Source organism: Schistocerca nitens, chromosome 3 (genome assembly GCF_023898315.1).
Source record: "Schistocerca nitens isolate TAMUIC-IGC-003100 chromosome 3, iqSchNite1.1, whole genome shotgun sequence".
In the NCBI taxonomy this organism is placed as follows: Eukaryota; Metazoa; Arthropoda; class Insecta; order Orthoptera; family Acrididae; genus Schistocerca; species Schistocerca nitens.
In genome coordinates, this window is record NC_064616.1 from 272,016,186 (window position 1) to 272,032,236 (window position 16,051).

Sequence of the window (16,051 nt, forward strand, 5' to 3'; positions counted from 1 at the left end):
AGTAGCTTACATTACAAAAGGAAAATTTTTACTTTTGATCTGTCTGGAAATTTAGATCCAAAAGAACAATGAAATGATTTTGAAAATGCGTTGCATACATTATGGAGTGATCAAACAATCACTTTCATTGTGTCAAAATTTTTGGGTGAAGCCAGAATAGGATGAGTGACAGCTACAGAGCAGTACAATACACTAAAAATATTTAAGGAAGATTTTCTTGAAGAATATGGGGGTGGGCAGTAAATTTAATCCAAAAGAAGAGTGTAGAGAGATTCACTTTGAAGTGGGTCATGAATCTGTTGTATTTAACAAATAAACTGGAACCTGAGGAACATATCATCGGGTTTGATTGAAAGTTGCCTACGGATTGGCATCACAAACTCATTGTTGCTCCCACAGATTACATTAATAAATTTATTGGTTATGTGGGAAGGGTTGGAAAGGTAATGGAGGAAGTGGAACAGGCCAACAGAAATTTTAGGTCCCAGGGGAATGTTTAAACTGTAAAAATTTTGACATAAACAGAATGGGCATGGTCTGAAAAAAGAGTGGAAGGGGAGTAAGGAGCTGGTACAATGCAATGGAAAATCGAAAAACTAACAGAGTGCAAGGCCCTGTGTATAGATAGTGCTTATAAATATGTGGCAACAATGATCTACATAACAGGCAGCAGATATGGTTAGGAGTTGGAAATGAGACAGAGTACAGGAAATTACAAGTTTCTAGCATTTACAGCATGAGTAATAGTAGTCTGAACCCACTAGCTACTCCTTTTGTATACAAACACAAGGATTTGGAATTTCAAAATGGAGAACTGAAGGGATACAATGGATGTAAATGAGATTAATAAAGTTAAAATATGAACATTTAATGGTGGCTTGGAGGAGTTTTAAATAGAAGCTGGTAAAGTGAACACTGTAGCACAGATAATTTGTTAGATGATTTGGTTGAAAAGATGCAGAGTCTGACAAACAGGAAAGCATGTACAGTGAAACAGATGAGGAATCTCATCAGGAAGAAAGAAGAGCACAGAGAATAAAGTACTGTGAGAACTAGAGAAGGGAAATGTGAGGGAAGTGTTGGAGGCAGTTAAGGAGGATTTATTTGCGGTAAAGGGACATATGCAGACATGGGATGACCACAATGGAACACAGCCAATTAGTGGAAGTGAATCTGAAGAGATTCAGAGAGAGAAGATAATTTAAGTGCTTTATTTGCAATTAGTGGAGAAATTAACTAACATGAAAAGGGTGAATAGTGAGAGCTAATACATCCCATCTGGGCACCTACCCATACCGACCACTTGTCCAGGACGCAGGACCAAGTAGGGGCCATCCTGTCAGCTGCAGAATAGAAACCAGGTCAAACCAGTAGCCACCAGAAGGTTCAGATACACCGCTGGAGGTTATGGCGTACACGAAATAGTTTATTACGCATAGACATGTGACTGAAAATAGTGTTCTGAGTATTCTGCCACAGGCAGTCCATTTAAGGCCAAAAAAGGACAGTCTTCACACAGTAAGCCACTGGACCAGGTGCCAAGGCCAAGAGCTCTTCCACAGTCAGCGGTTTACTATGGTGCATCCACGAAGATACACGGCAGTCCTCCACCAGCTACGCCACCCGGTCATCTTAACGAGGAACCGCAAGGTCCCGGGCCATTATCACTCAATGTGTGGCCTACAATGCCATATCAACATTTGGACTTGTAATTAATACTGTTTGTTAACTTTGGCTATGCTGAAATCTAAATCCTCTCACCCATTGTGGACCTTGACTATCAGTGATTAGTTAGTATTGTTTCTTAATTAGCCCTTCAGCCTGCAGGCCACCACCACTGGAAGGGACTTGTGCTTACTTCCAGCAAACAACATTTGTTTCTTTTAACAAGTTTGTTTCCATGGCCATCCTCCACAGCAAGCACAAAAATATTTGTTTTGTAATAAAAACTGCCTTTTCTTGCTGTGTTGTATTTTACTACTCTCAGATGAGATCTGCCTTTTCTCTCTTTTAAGGTACCTTCAGTGGGATCCATAATGATACAGTTTTGGTTTGATACGTGTTATTTGTAGATTATAAAACAATTCACATATCATTTCTTATGTAAATAAGTGGTTATTTACAGTTCTTCCCTTTTTTGGTGTCATCTACATTTCCTTTCGTCTGGTAAGATGCTGGAGGTCGCACTACCACTTCATTTACAAAAAATGAGTTTTTTTTTTATGTTCCAAACTCTAGACATGGAGAAGGCTTTGAGATGGGAAAATGTGCACATTTTACCAATGAATTTGAAGTCAATAATAGTGGGGAAAAGACTGGACAACCAGTACTTAATATTTTGGCAAAGGTGAAGAATTGCAGTGTATAGCTGACAGTGACAGTGATCTTTGTGCTTTTAGTCAGAAATTGTTAGATGCTTTAACTAAAATGGGAGCATTGATGATAATGCCCATTTTAGTCATTAAAATAATTGCTGCCACCTGTTAAACACAAAATAATGGTGCCTATTAAACCCCGTATAACAACTTTCTTATAATTCTGGGTTTGAGTGTTGGCATGTTAATGGTTGTAGACTTTTTTTCCATTAGTATAAAAGGATGTTGGATTTTAATGAAGACTCTGATTTTGGAAGTACATGGATATAATGTAATGGTACTCTTTTCAAGAAAAAAGAAACTGATGACAGAAAAGGGATAGTATTCCTACAATGTACTGTAGGAAATGGAAAAATTGGAAGAGTATAATGATTGTGGTGAGCATATGGGGTTGGATTCAGAGGATTTAATGGCAGTGCCAAATAAAATAAGAGGAAAATGTGGCATAATTTCATGAATCAACTAGGAGCTGGGGTAATGACCTCAGAGGGCATTGCACTCTTTACAATGCTAGGTGACTGACGATCACCAGCCACTCTAGTTATTAGTAAAATTACTTAACTTCCTTTCACACTGTCAATCTTTCTCTACTGTCATTTTGAACTATATCTACAATCTTTAACATTATTCACCATTGGGAGGCAGTAAAATTAACAGGGGACTGGTCATCTTGAAAGTCAGCTAAAAAGTGTAAGATAGGCCACTTCCAATTACTTTATCTTGTGTGCAGTCAGCCCACTGGTTTATTATACAAAGATTTATAGTGTAAAGCTTGGCTTGTTACCATATTCTTCCATTTCTTTTTATTGTGTGTAGCTTTTGATGTTCATATGACAAAATGGAACAAGGAGGGAGTTTCACATCACATCAACAGCAAGACCATTATACACAGGGCACATGGATAGGGAAATAATGGGGAAGAAAATCGGTTGTGTTATTCTAAAAGGAATCATCCTGATATTTACCTTAAGTAATTTAAGAAAACCAAGGTAAACTTAAAACTATGCAAGTTTTTTGGATCCTCTGGGTGAAAAAAATATGACTGCAAAATTTATAAAAAGATAATTATTGATTAGGGCAATGCAGTTGCCCAAAAACTACCGAGACAATGGGAAAACAGAGGTATTTCTAGTAGGAATTGTTTGAACATCGACCAAATTTGCTGAATTTGACACCCTCTGAATTCCATCTGTTACCATATCTTAAGACATTTATGGCCACAAAATTTGTTGAACCAAATGAAGTATTTATATCCAGGGCCAAGCTGTGAGGGGCACCAGGGAAACAACTGTAAGATTTCTATACAGGACTTGGCTGCTTGGGGTGCCAAGCCATATCACAAGTAGCAGCAAAAACTGACATAGATGAAAGTAAACGAGGAAAAGGGTGGTGGTGGTGTGTGTGTGTGTGGGGGGGGGGGGGGGGGTGAATGATCAAGTCACTTGTATGGAAAATGTTCTCATAGCAGTGGCAAGTGGATACTTTCAAGAGCTTTCATACCTACACCTCAAGGACTGAATGTCCATACTGATTAAATACTGTACTAAAAAACACACAACCGAGCATTCAGTGATGCAATGCAGGCTTTCACAGATAGTATTCTTCAATGTAAAAACACTGTTTTTCACTGCTGGGATGGATGAGAGGTGGGCAGGGTGGAGGGACAAATTCAAAAGCCAAGGTTTTTATGTTTAATACACTCCTGGAAATGGAAAAAAGAACACATTGACACCGGTGTGTCAGACCCACCATACTTGCTCCGGACACTGCGAGAGGGCTGTACAAGCAATGATCACACGCACGGCACAGCGGACACACCAGGAACCGCGGTGTTGGCCGTCAAATGGCGCTAGCTGCGCAGCATTTGTGCACCGCCGCCGTCAGTGTCAGCCAGTTTGCCGTGGCATACGGAGCTCCATCGCAGTCTTTAACACTGGTAGCATGCCGCGACAGCGTGGATGTGAACCGTATGTGCAGTTGACGGACTTTGAGCGAGGGCGTATAGTGGGCATGCGGGAGGCCGGGTGGACGTACCGCCGAATTGCTCAACACGTGGGGCGTGAGGTCTCCACAGTACATCGATGTTGTCGCCAGTGGTCGGCGGAAGGTGCACGTGCCCGTCGACCTGGGACCGGACCGCAGCGACGCACGGATGCACGCCAAGACCGTAGGATCCTACGCAGTGCCGTAGGGGACCGCACCGCCACTTCCCAGCAAATTAGGGACACTGTTGCTCCTGGGGTATCGGCGAGGACCATTCGCAACCGTCTCCATGAAGCTGGGCTACGGTCCCGCACACCGTTAGGCCGTCTTCCGCTCACGCCCCAACATCGTGCAGTCCGCCTCCAGTGGTGTCGCGACAGGCGTGAATGGAGGGACGAATGGAGACGTGTCGTCTTCAGCGATGAGAGTCGCTTCTGCCTTGGTGCCAATGATGGTCGTATGCGTGTTTGGCGCCGTGCAGGTGAGCGCCACAATCAGGACTGCATACGACCGAGGTACACAGGGCCAACACCCGGCATCATGGTGTGGGGAGCGATCTCCTACACTGGCCGTACACCACTGGTGATCGTCGAGGGGACACTGAATAGCGCACGGTACATCCAAACCGTCATCGAACCCATCGTTCTACCATTCCTAGACCGGCAAGGGAACTTGCTGTTCCAACAGGACAATGCACGTCCGCATGTATCCCGTGCCACCCAACGTGCTCTAGAAGGTGTAAGTCAACTACCCTGGCCAGCAAGATCTCCGGATCTGTCCCCCATTGAGCATGTTTGGGACTGGATGAAGCGTCGTCTCACGCGGTCTGCACGTCCAGCACGAACGCTGGTCCAACTGAGGTGCCAGGTGGAAATGGCATGGCAAGCCGTTCCACAGGACTACATCCAGCATCTCTACGATCGTCTCCATGGGAGAATAGCAGCCTGCATTGCTGCGAAAGGTGGATATACACTGTACTAGTGCCGACATTGTGCATGCTCTGTTGCCTGTGTATGTGCCTGTGGTTCTGTCAGTGTGATCATGTGATGTATCTGACCCCAGGAATGTGTCAATAAAGTTTCCCCTTCCTGGGACAATGAATTAACGGTGTTCTTATTTCAATTTCCAGGAGTGTATCTTGTCCACGTGCCTATCTTCTGCTTCTTCGATACAGTGAGTAATTGTCTTTCTTCAGACCATTGTTTAAAAATGACACACAGGAATATTTCTTTATATAATACAGGTAGGCATAATTTAATTGCTGATCTGTAATTTTTTTGTCTAACTTAATTTACTTCTATAGTAAAATGTGTTGCACCTCTGAAACATTACAGGAATACATGACAAGGAATGTGGTGACTTACAACCTCTGTTGCCTAAACTACTCTGCTTTTACACTGTCAGCACACTATAAACAAAGTTTAGTCATTTTTTCCACTGAAGCACTGCTTGCATCCACATTCAACAGCAATCAGCTTCCTCTACACTAATGACAACATCATACCTCGTACTTGCTGCTCAAGATTCATTATCACTTCAACTGCCATATTGAGGATGCCCAATTTTGTCTGTGGTTTGTCGGTCTTCAGATGTGTCATGCACATCCGTCCCAACTCCTTAAGAGCTTCATTTATGTCCCGGATACGTATCCTAAAAACATTATTAATGAAAGCATATCTTTTATAAAAACACATGAATAACTATGAAGTCTGTAACACTGTTTCTGCAATTTTGTGGTACAAAGTACATTATGTCAGCAGGAAAATGACCATACACACTAAAACACACAAATACAATAAGCTAATAACTTCTATTTGTATCACTCAAAGTGTTCACCTGTATGTAAAAAGTGGGCAGACACAATTAAATAAGTAAGAAGATTATTTGTTAATAGTTTATTTGAGACTTATGTACATTGACTGTAAGCACAACCATTGAGAGTCACTACTACTACTATTACTATTACTAATATTATTACCACCACCACCAAGTTTAGGCGCAAAATATTTATGTACTACTGGTAATATTATCACATATATTTTGCCTGTTTTGAAATGTTTTATTTTATTTTTGTGGAGCAATGTATAATACATCTTCTAGAGTACTCGAGTACACTAAAATTCATGAAAATGTAATAACGGAAAACGTAGTTTGCCTATAACACACAACAATACATTACTTTAGTTCAACTCAACAAGATAATCAATATGAACACAGCTTTTTACATGTGAAGGACGCTATGGGGCTCATTCAGTGCAATTTGCTTGTTTGTGGTCTGCTTCAAGACATTGAAAAAAAAAAAAAAAAGTCTTTTACTGTGATTCAAAAATAATTTGTGCCACACACAAATTTTGACTGCCATGTAATTTAATTTATTTATTCACACATATATTGCACATATTACAGATAAAATATGACTTGAAAAATCTCATTTGTGCCTCATAAATGAGAAACCATATCCATGTAGTATAACTGACACTACAAAAATAGTCCACACATATTGATGTACACAAAAAACGGAGCAATCATTGGGAGTGATACCTGTAAGGAAAATTAAATATAGAAACAGAATGATGCAACGCAAAACTGATGTGCTGGTATACTTTGCTTTTACTGGCTTGTGAGAAAGTAGGAGTTGCGCAACTGTTAGCACTGAGCTAACTTGAAAATTAAAGATGGATCAACAGGATAGGATTTTGAGTAGAAAAGTATCACAAATCAAATAAAAATTAACCTTCACAATGTACTGAACTCAGACTGAAACCAGTATATTTGTTTTTGCATGTGGCAGTATTGATCCAACAAGAAATTGTAACACATTACCATGATGAACCGCAGCAAGTAACAAAACTTTAGACAAAATTGACTATATACTTTGAGATTTATTTAATGTCAATACAGAAAGAAAGAGATGAGAAGGTGCCACCAAAATTATGAGAAAAAGTTAAACTTGCATATTTATACTGTCAGTCTTTGTTCAGATGTAACATTACTATACTTTTTGGTTTTTAAAAGAAAAATCTTGCCAGAAATTCTGAAATTAAATTCGTGTGATTTCACAATGTAATAGAAGAACTACACCCAAATTAACTCCTGTTGAGTCAATATAATTTGTATGGGAGCACTATGCAGGTGTCTCATTCTAACGGAGAAAGATGTTCATTCTAGTGTTGCATTATAGACTGCATATATGATTAAACAATGACAAAAAATTGTTTTTGCTTCTTCATTTTGCTCACAGATAAAACAATAAAGAGTTCTGTTATTCCATTTTTTCAATGACTGCAGCTTAAACTGTATTTTTATACTGAAATGAGAGAAAATCCAACTTCAGTATCAATATGTGCAGAACTGAAGCAGAACTTTCCTAAAGAAAAGTTATTTAATCTTTGGTTTTTTTCTTTATGTCAGTTTTGTTTGCATTCCACCCTGGCTAACTTTCCTATTTAATCTCTGAGAATGGTCCAGAACCTTCTGCTCAGATTTATGTTTGTTGCATACCTAGGATATTTCATCACATAGAATAAAACAAAATAAAATATAAGGAACATTTAAACACAGAGCTCAATTATTGGGCACAAACTGATCCTTCCAGTAGTTTATATACTGAGGTGACAAAAGTCATGGGACAGCTATATGCACATACACAGATGGCGGTAGTATTGAGTACACAAGGTATAAAAGGGCAGTGCATTGGTGTAGCTGTCATTTGGACTCAGGTGATCCGTGTGAAAAAGTTTCCGGCCTGATTATGGCCGCATGATGGGAATTAACAGACTTTGAATGCAGAATGATAGATGGAGCTAGACGCATGGGATATTCCACTTTGAAAATCATTAAGGAATTCAATATTTCAAGATCCACTGTGTCAAGAGTGTGCTGAGAATACCACATTTTGGATATTACCTCTCACCACAGACAACACAGAGGCTAACAGCCTTCACTTAATGACCAACAGCAGTGGCATTTGTATAGACTTGTCAGAGGTAACAGGCAAGCAACACTGCATGAAATAACTGCAGAAATCGATGTGTGATGTAGAATGAATGTATCCATTATGACAGTGCAATGAAATTTGGTGTTAATAGGCTATGGCAGCACGACTGACGTGAATGCCTTTGCTAACAGCACATCACTGAAGTGTGTCTCAGACTTGTGACCATATCGGTTGGACCCTAGGCAACTGGGAAACAGAGGCCTGGTCAGATGAGTTCCCACTTTCAGTTGGTAAGACCTGATCGTAGGGATCGAGTGTAGCACAGACCCCATGAAGCCATGGACCCAAGTTGTCAACAAGGCACTGAGCAACCTAGTGGTGGCTTCATAATGGTGTGAGGCATGTTTACATGGCATGGGATGGATCCTCTGGTCCAACTGAACTGTCTGTAAACAGTTACGTTCAGCTACTTGGGGACCATTTGCAGCCATTCATGGGCTTCATGTTCCCAAACAACATCATGTCACCAGGCCACGATTGTTCGTGATTGGTTTGAAGAACGTTCTGGACAATTTGAGCCAATGATTCGGCCACCTAGATCACCCCATTGCACATTTATGGGACATAATCGGGAAGTCAGTTCGTGCACAAAACTCTGCAACAGCAACAGTTTCGCAATTATGGATGGCTCTAGAGGCAATAAGGCTCAGTATTCCTGCAGGGGACTTCCAACGAGTCCACGCCACATTGAGTTGCAGCACTACACTGGGCAAAATGAGGTCCAACATGATATTAGGAGGTAGTCTATGACATCTGTCACCTGAGTGTAATGAGCAGTTGTAATTAAAATTGTCTATTATATGAAGCTCAAACAACTATAAAGACACACAAAACATTTAGAGTAAACACACTCCAATTTGTGACATGGCCTGTAAAAACGAGGAGGAAAGGAAATGCATGAATCCTTAACACATAAAAAAGAACACAAGCAAATAACTACAGCTAAATTTTACTCTTATTGTAATATTTGTTAACATTATCAATGCAGTTTAACAATCAGGAATCTGGCATGAAGAAAATGTGAGACATAATTAAACACGAGCAACTTAGCAGCTATATGGAAGGCAACCATCACCATATTTACAATCTATCATCAACTTTGGGCACATGACAGGAGAAAGCGTTTGCATGTGATTGTACGAGCTCACCTTTCCCTTGCATTGTTGGCTTGTCTCCTCTCCTTTTCTCTAGCTGCTTTTGTATCAGGGTCCTCTTCCTCATCGGCACTCGAACAACGGTGGGAGAAAAACACATATCAGTATGACTCCTCAGTTAAGAAAATTTCGATTTCAGTCAGTAACAGAAGTAATGGACTAATATGTAATAGTCCCTCCACTGTGTCACTGAATTGTTTAAGAAAGGAGAGAAAGAGAGGATGAGAGAGAATTGGGTGCTCTTCTAACTTTGAATGTATTCGATGTGTTGAAATCTTTTCCAGAAACAAATTGCAGAAAAATGTCCCAAGACCAATTAGACTTAACAACAACAACAACATGGAAGTATTGCAAAGTTTAATTACTGTCTTTATACAATTGTCCTAACTGTCAGACTACACGTTTGGAAAGAACGTTTTATATATCAGAATATTAAATGAATGGATTTTCATACCCAAATAAGAGTTTTTGTTATACAGTACTCACTTATTTACCTTTTCAAACCAGAAATTAATAAATATGCCAGACAGAAAGGCTGCAATATTTCACGCTAGACTATCTTTCACAATATAAGTCTTGAATTTCAACAGATGACTGACTGCCTTTCAACATATACTTTCACATAAAACAGTCATACTACTATGAGAATAAAAACTGATACAAAGAATTTTATGAATGCCAAGCCTACATTAAGGATGGTGCTTTTGCCAGTTAACATGGATATAAACTGAAAAGGGGATGGAGATTCTGAATGGGAACAGTGTGGTGAACAACTCAAGGCTGATACAGATTGGAGAAACAAGATACAGAGAAGAAAGTATCATGAAATTCCCGATACACAGAGAGCACTGAAAAGCAAAACATTGGCTAATAAAGAATATAGCAAACATGATTGCTACACTCAATAACCGTGAATATGGACTTAGCATGAAAGCTAAACAATTTTCTGTGATTAGTAAGAGCCTGACTGTTGTCCAGCATCTTTTTTTACTAGTAATCTATCCACAGAAACATATAACATTACAACAACATTCTAGATTCTGATATATTTTTGTTTCTTTCCTTACTATTTTCCTCTCTACACTCTGAAATATTTTGGATATGATACCCAGCATCCTTGGCCATTCCTCCCCATCCACCCAAGCCTTGTTTTTTATTTTTTAGTCTGGCAGCTAAAATTCTGCTTCCTATTTAATTTCTCTCACATGCAGCATACATACTTTATCCTCTATTCTCTCCCCAAGCTGCTTTCTGTATGATCTTGCACTGGGTGGTGACATAGGCTCCTTCTCCATATTCTATGAGTCTCTCACTTTTTCTGCTCAATAAATGATAATTCTCCTTGCTCTATTCCCATGTGTACACTTAATTGATATTTCAAACCAGGGTACTACGTGACAAAGCATAATACTCAATTCGTGGCCACAAAGGTGTACATGTTCAAACCATGAACACAGCTTTTCAAACTAGGAATACTGCTTTTGAAATTCTCCAGATCAAAGTTATAATGATGTACAAAGATTGTGTCTGCTCAGTTCTTCATTTATGACTTAATTCTTAACAAATGTGATGGTTTATCTTTCGAACTGCTTACTTTATTTTGCCTGCTTTGAAATCATTATTAAAAGAAATAACAACTACAGCTGCATATTACATAGTCCAAAAGCTACACTCAAATAAATTCTTGGTTTTACTCTTTACTTTCAGACTGTGAGTAATTCATTGACAGAATAATACTAACATACTCTAAGACAGATTACGTTCATTGTCATTACTCACACCATCCAGAGAGATGGAAAACATTTCTTGTCCTCAGAGTGGAATGCTAACTTTGGATGGTGTGAGTAATGACAATGAACGTAATCTGTCTTAGAGTATATTAGTATTATTCTTTCAATGAATATTTTATTTTATTTTATTTCTTTAAAGGGGAATCTAGGACCCCTTGGAATCATGTATGAAGATATTTCTTTAAAAAATTTCAAGTAAACAATAAGTAAGCCAAAATTACAGACAAACACTATATTTATGGCCTGATACTATCTATTATGTTTATGAAATGAACACTTTTCACATGAGTAGCATTTACATAGTATTGTAGAAGTGGGAATAATCACAGCAGAACTGACATATATTCAATCACAAAGAACAACTATAAGATCTTAAGCTCATAAATTTAGAAACAATTCATATATTGAGTAGGCAAAGAAGACATGCAAGGGTAATGGAATAAAGAAAAGATTCTATACAGAACCCTGACAAGAAAATCCAGAGTTTGGATTGTATTTTCCTTTTAATTATCAGCACCACAAATTTTCTTTTTCTTTTCCAATTTCTCTTCTGTCTTGTCCTCATGAAGAACAGACAGATTGAAAAGTTCTGAAAACTTGAGAGCTTACATTTGTATGTGTCTTGGCCTTGCTCTCACTGCATCTCTTTCTGAAGTTGTACATAGGTGGTACTCATATGTTTAAGAGTGTTACTGTCACAAATAAAATAGACAAGAACAGGCTGCAGATACCACGGTTTTAAAAAATTGAAGGAGAAGACTGATCTATTGATGTCCCTTCAAATTTCAAACTTATCTTCTACCCTCTGTACCACAGGGCATGAACAGCGAGCTTCTGAGAGTGAATGCTCAAAATTTTCAAACCTGGTGCCTGTAAACCACTATTTTTTTAAATTTATACCTGCAACTTTCTTCATGTCGTATGTGCTAGTTTATATTTAATGTTTTCTGTCATCACTGGAAATATATTTGTTCCAATAAAATAATACAAATGTGGTATTTTTCTTTTTTAAAAATGAAGCACAAAGAAGGAGGACGGAGGAAAGGCTCACTTCTCTCATTCATCATATCATTCAAAAGTATATGTAGAAGTTTGCATGCCACTTATCTCTTTCCAGATCTGAGACTCAATCTCAATTTTATACTCACTTAGGGCTGACCAATATTTCATCTGGAGTGGTTCAGAGAAGATCAGGAAAAAATGAGCAATAATGGGTTTTCTGGGGACATAACGATGCACAGTTCTAAATAATACTTTTAGACTCACCATGGTAAGTAAAGCTATTTAAGTTATTTAGGTTGTTTCCCAAAATATTCTAGAAACAAATGTAGGGGGATAATGCTTTTTCCCATCATACTGCTCCATCAGCTGGGACTGAGTAGTCTATTGTGAAGACATCTATTACATTTTTCAAGTGTTTTAAAAATGATGCTCATTAAACTGACTAATGATTTTAGACTCGACATCACATGAAAGAAGAACTGGTATGAATGAGCGCATGTGACTGACTTGTTTGTTGTCATTTCTCTGTGGTACACATTTTTTAAGTTCTGGAGCTCTTGTGAGGAGCTTCCCTTAGCATATATAACATATGGACTCCTCAAATGTGTATTTATAGATATGTAAAGGAAAAATGGTTGTTCATGCTCTGAATGGTTATAATGCTACTCCTCTCACTCAGCAGCACAAGTCTTTTCCCCTGCACAAAGATATTTAGTAGTGACGTGTACAGAGTATGACCCACTCAGATAGCTGAGCACATTAAAGCACCTGCTTCCATGATGCAGGGAGATACGGTGGCCCCGGATCAAATCCACCTTTGAGATTAATGGCCATGGGGCATTGTGCCAACCATCCTTGATGTGGTTGTTGGGCAATTTTCCATGTTTGCATGTATTCCTGGAAGGGCAAGAGGGGAGGGGAGGGGAAGAGCTGGCAGTAGCTTTAAAATGACCCATCATGATAACAGCCTGTATGTGGATACAGTTAGTTCTATATGTCGAGAAGTACCATACTAGTCTTGACCTGGCATTGGCAGGATAAAGGGCACCAGAAAGGAGGAGGAGGACGACGAAAATGTATGAAGTACACACATACATTTGGTTGTTATATTGCAACAGAAAATTTGTTATGTTTATGTTAATGTTTCTTTTACATCTGTTGACCAACTTAAAAAAACTGATACAACACACATATCAGAGGATTTCAACGCTGCATGGTTATTGTTGGTGGCTGTTCAGATAGTGGGCATTTACAGCCCAGTGTGAAATTCATGTAATGTTTTGTACCTGCATACTTAAAGCCATAACGAACAATTCTCACAAAAGCGAATCTTTGAAACTACATCATTAACAAGGTCTATAATCAAGTAACATCTGCAGAAGGGTGCTAATGAAACTGGTCCTTATGTGCAGACATATCAAGGTGATTTTAGTCTGCCTTCTTTGCCATAGAAAATATGGCAAAGAACAAGCATATGGCACAATACCCTTCATGGCAGATGCTAAAATACAAGGATAACAATGAAACAAGTAATAATCCACAGCAGATACTAGTTTAATACCAAATGTTCAAAATGAAGTCTTATGACTATAAAAGTTTTGCTTTAGGAACGAACACAGCCAGCTCTGTATTACCAGTATATGTTACTGCATCTGGTTTCATCCTTTACTGCTATATCACGTAAAAGCCTTAGGGTCTTCTTTTAGACCTTCCTACCTGTTCCCCATTGTGCTGTTGTATGAAAAGAGGAACTCTTTTCATAAAGAAGAAAGAAAGGAAGATTAGGGTTTAGTGTCTTATCAACAGTGAAGTCATTAAAGAGAGAAAATTCTCAACGGAACAAGATTTACCTTAAGCCATTTACAAAAATACAGTAAAATATAAACTTGCAGAGTCAGATGAACATTTTCAAATTTGGTTTCGGTGTCTCAACTTCATAAACATGTCGCTCAGAATTTCTTAAACCAAACCAAGCCCCCACGAACACTGTATGCTGTCCACAAAGACTATATTGTTGTTGTTGTTGGCATGAACAACAAAACATCCAGCACACTGCTACCACAATGGTTAGGAGGGAAGTTTTAGGGAACTATGTTTCTGGGTGCATGATATGTATTTCACATTTTATGTAACATCAGTAACAAGGGTTATCCATTTGCTCATTGGGAGATGTGCCTCAGCATTCTAAATGGCAGTCTTCAGCAAATTTACATTCACAGTTATACTCCACAAAGCACCTTACAGTGAGATATGTTTGCCACTGGGATTTTCACAGAAAAAAATAAAGCTAAACAATATGTTAAAAATATGTGACTACTATAAACAATTAAGAATAAATAGGTTCTGATAACCTCAATATGCATCATGGCTTGAAATGAGTCAACCTGTTAATCTCACAGAAGTGGAAAATATTTCTATAGCAGCTTTTGTTATTTCCATAGTGCAGCTGTGTATCTCAGTTGAGAGCTACAGTAGCAATTTCCAATACTGTGTTTTAAAAATAAAGAACAAAACCACAAATGAAAGATAGCCAACAAATCCAAAAACTGCACTATCAGAAAACTTGCATCTCACATCTATTTTACACAGGAGCTATCACTTCAAGTATATGATGATTTTACAAGGGGTCAACTCTTTCTTAGCTGAATCAAACATTACTTTTGATTGCATTAGACACACTGTTCTTACTGTACCCCTAGCAAGGAGATCATTGAGGATGTGGACCATATCAATAGACTACAATAGAGAAAACCACAGAAAAGACTGACTTCTTGTGCTGATAACAAGAAGTGTGGTATGGAAAAAGAATAAAGTAGTCAAACAGATATGTAAATTAAAAAGTATACATTATTATACCTTAAAAATGTTTGGTCCATGTTAGTAATATGTGCCATATACCAGGTGACAGTATTCACACATAATTTTCTAAGTAGAGATCTGTGATTAGAGTATGTTGAATATGATAAACAGACAAACCTGACATTGCCAATTCTGAAACATTGAGCAAAGTCATGTTTATACTTCCACTATTTTAACACACACATACAATTTTAAGTTTATGAAGATTCTTGCAAGCTAATGTCATCCACTGTGAGCTGCAGCAGAACGCAATATTTAGCATTTTTTGAGTCAATATTGCAATAATGAAATACTGGTACTATAGGTGATTGGTTAGTCACATAATTCATATAACCACTCACAACATGGTAAACTTCCGTTTATATAATAATTTAAGAGCAAGAGTCAGCACACAGTGATTGAATAGACAAAGTTACACAACTATGCTACAAAAATAACAAAAGTTGCTATAGAAATATTTTCCCCCTTTTTTTTAAGATTAACAGCTCAGTATCTGCACTCTAATGTAATATGAATTTGTAGTGTATGCAGATTATTTAATGAGATTGGGTAGAGTTAAAATATATCAAAACTGACCAAATAAAACAAGCCCAGAATAATATTTCATGCATCTTCACATAGGCAAACCAAATTATATCATCAATCCTGGGCTGCAGACGATGTAAGCTGTGTTGCCTGTCTTACGGCGCATGAGATAGTTTCTGGGCCACTTGTATTTTACCCATCCCATAGTTACAGCTTCTTGTATGTATTTCAAGAAAATCAAAATATCTTAAACCACTGTGATTCAAAAATTGTTAGCCTTAATAAATCACTACACTTTATGGTTGAGAATAGAATTGATATTACTGACATGTTAAAGCTTTACTCTGTATTCTGGTTGGTTGGGGG

At 38.3% G+C, this 16,051-nt stretch overlaps 1 protein-coding gene across 5 annotated transcripts in view; it reads right to left on the reverse strand.

Moving 5' to 3' along the window:
* Window positions 1-16,051, reverse strand: part of LOC126248238 (transcription factor 12) — a 762,281-nt gene that overhangs the window by 13,516 nt on the left and 732,714 nt on the right. For 4 of the 5 annotated variants that reach the window (XM_049949075.1, XM_049949077.1, XM_049949074.1 and 1 more), the window contains one exon: window positions 5,863-6,008. In XM_049949075.1, coding sequence (XP_049805032.1) covers window positions 5,863-6,008 — 146 coding nt within the window. Of the gene's footprint in view, window positions 1-5,862; window positions 6,009-9,503; window positions 9,591-16,051 lie in introns of all 5 variants that reach the window. The other variant, XM_049949076.1, reaches the window with a different exon arrangement.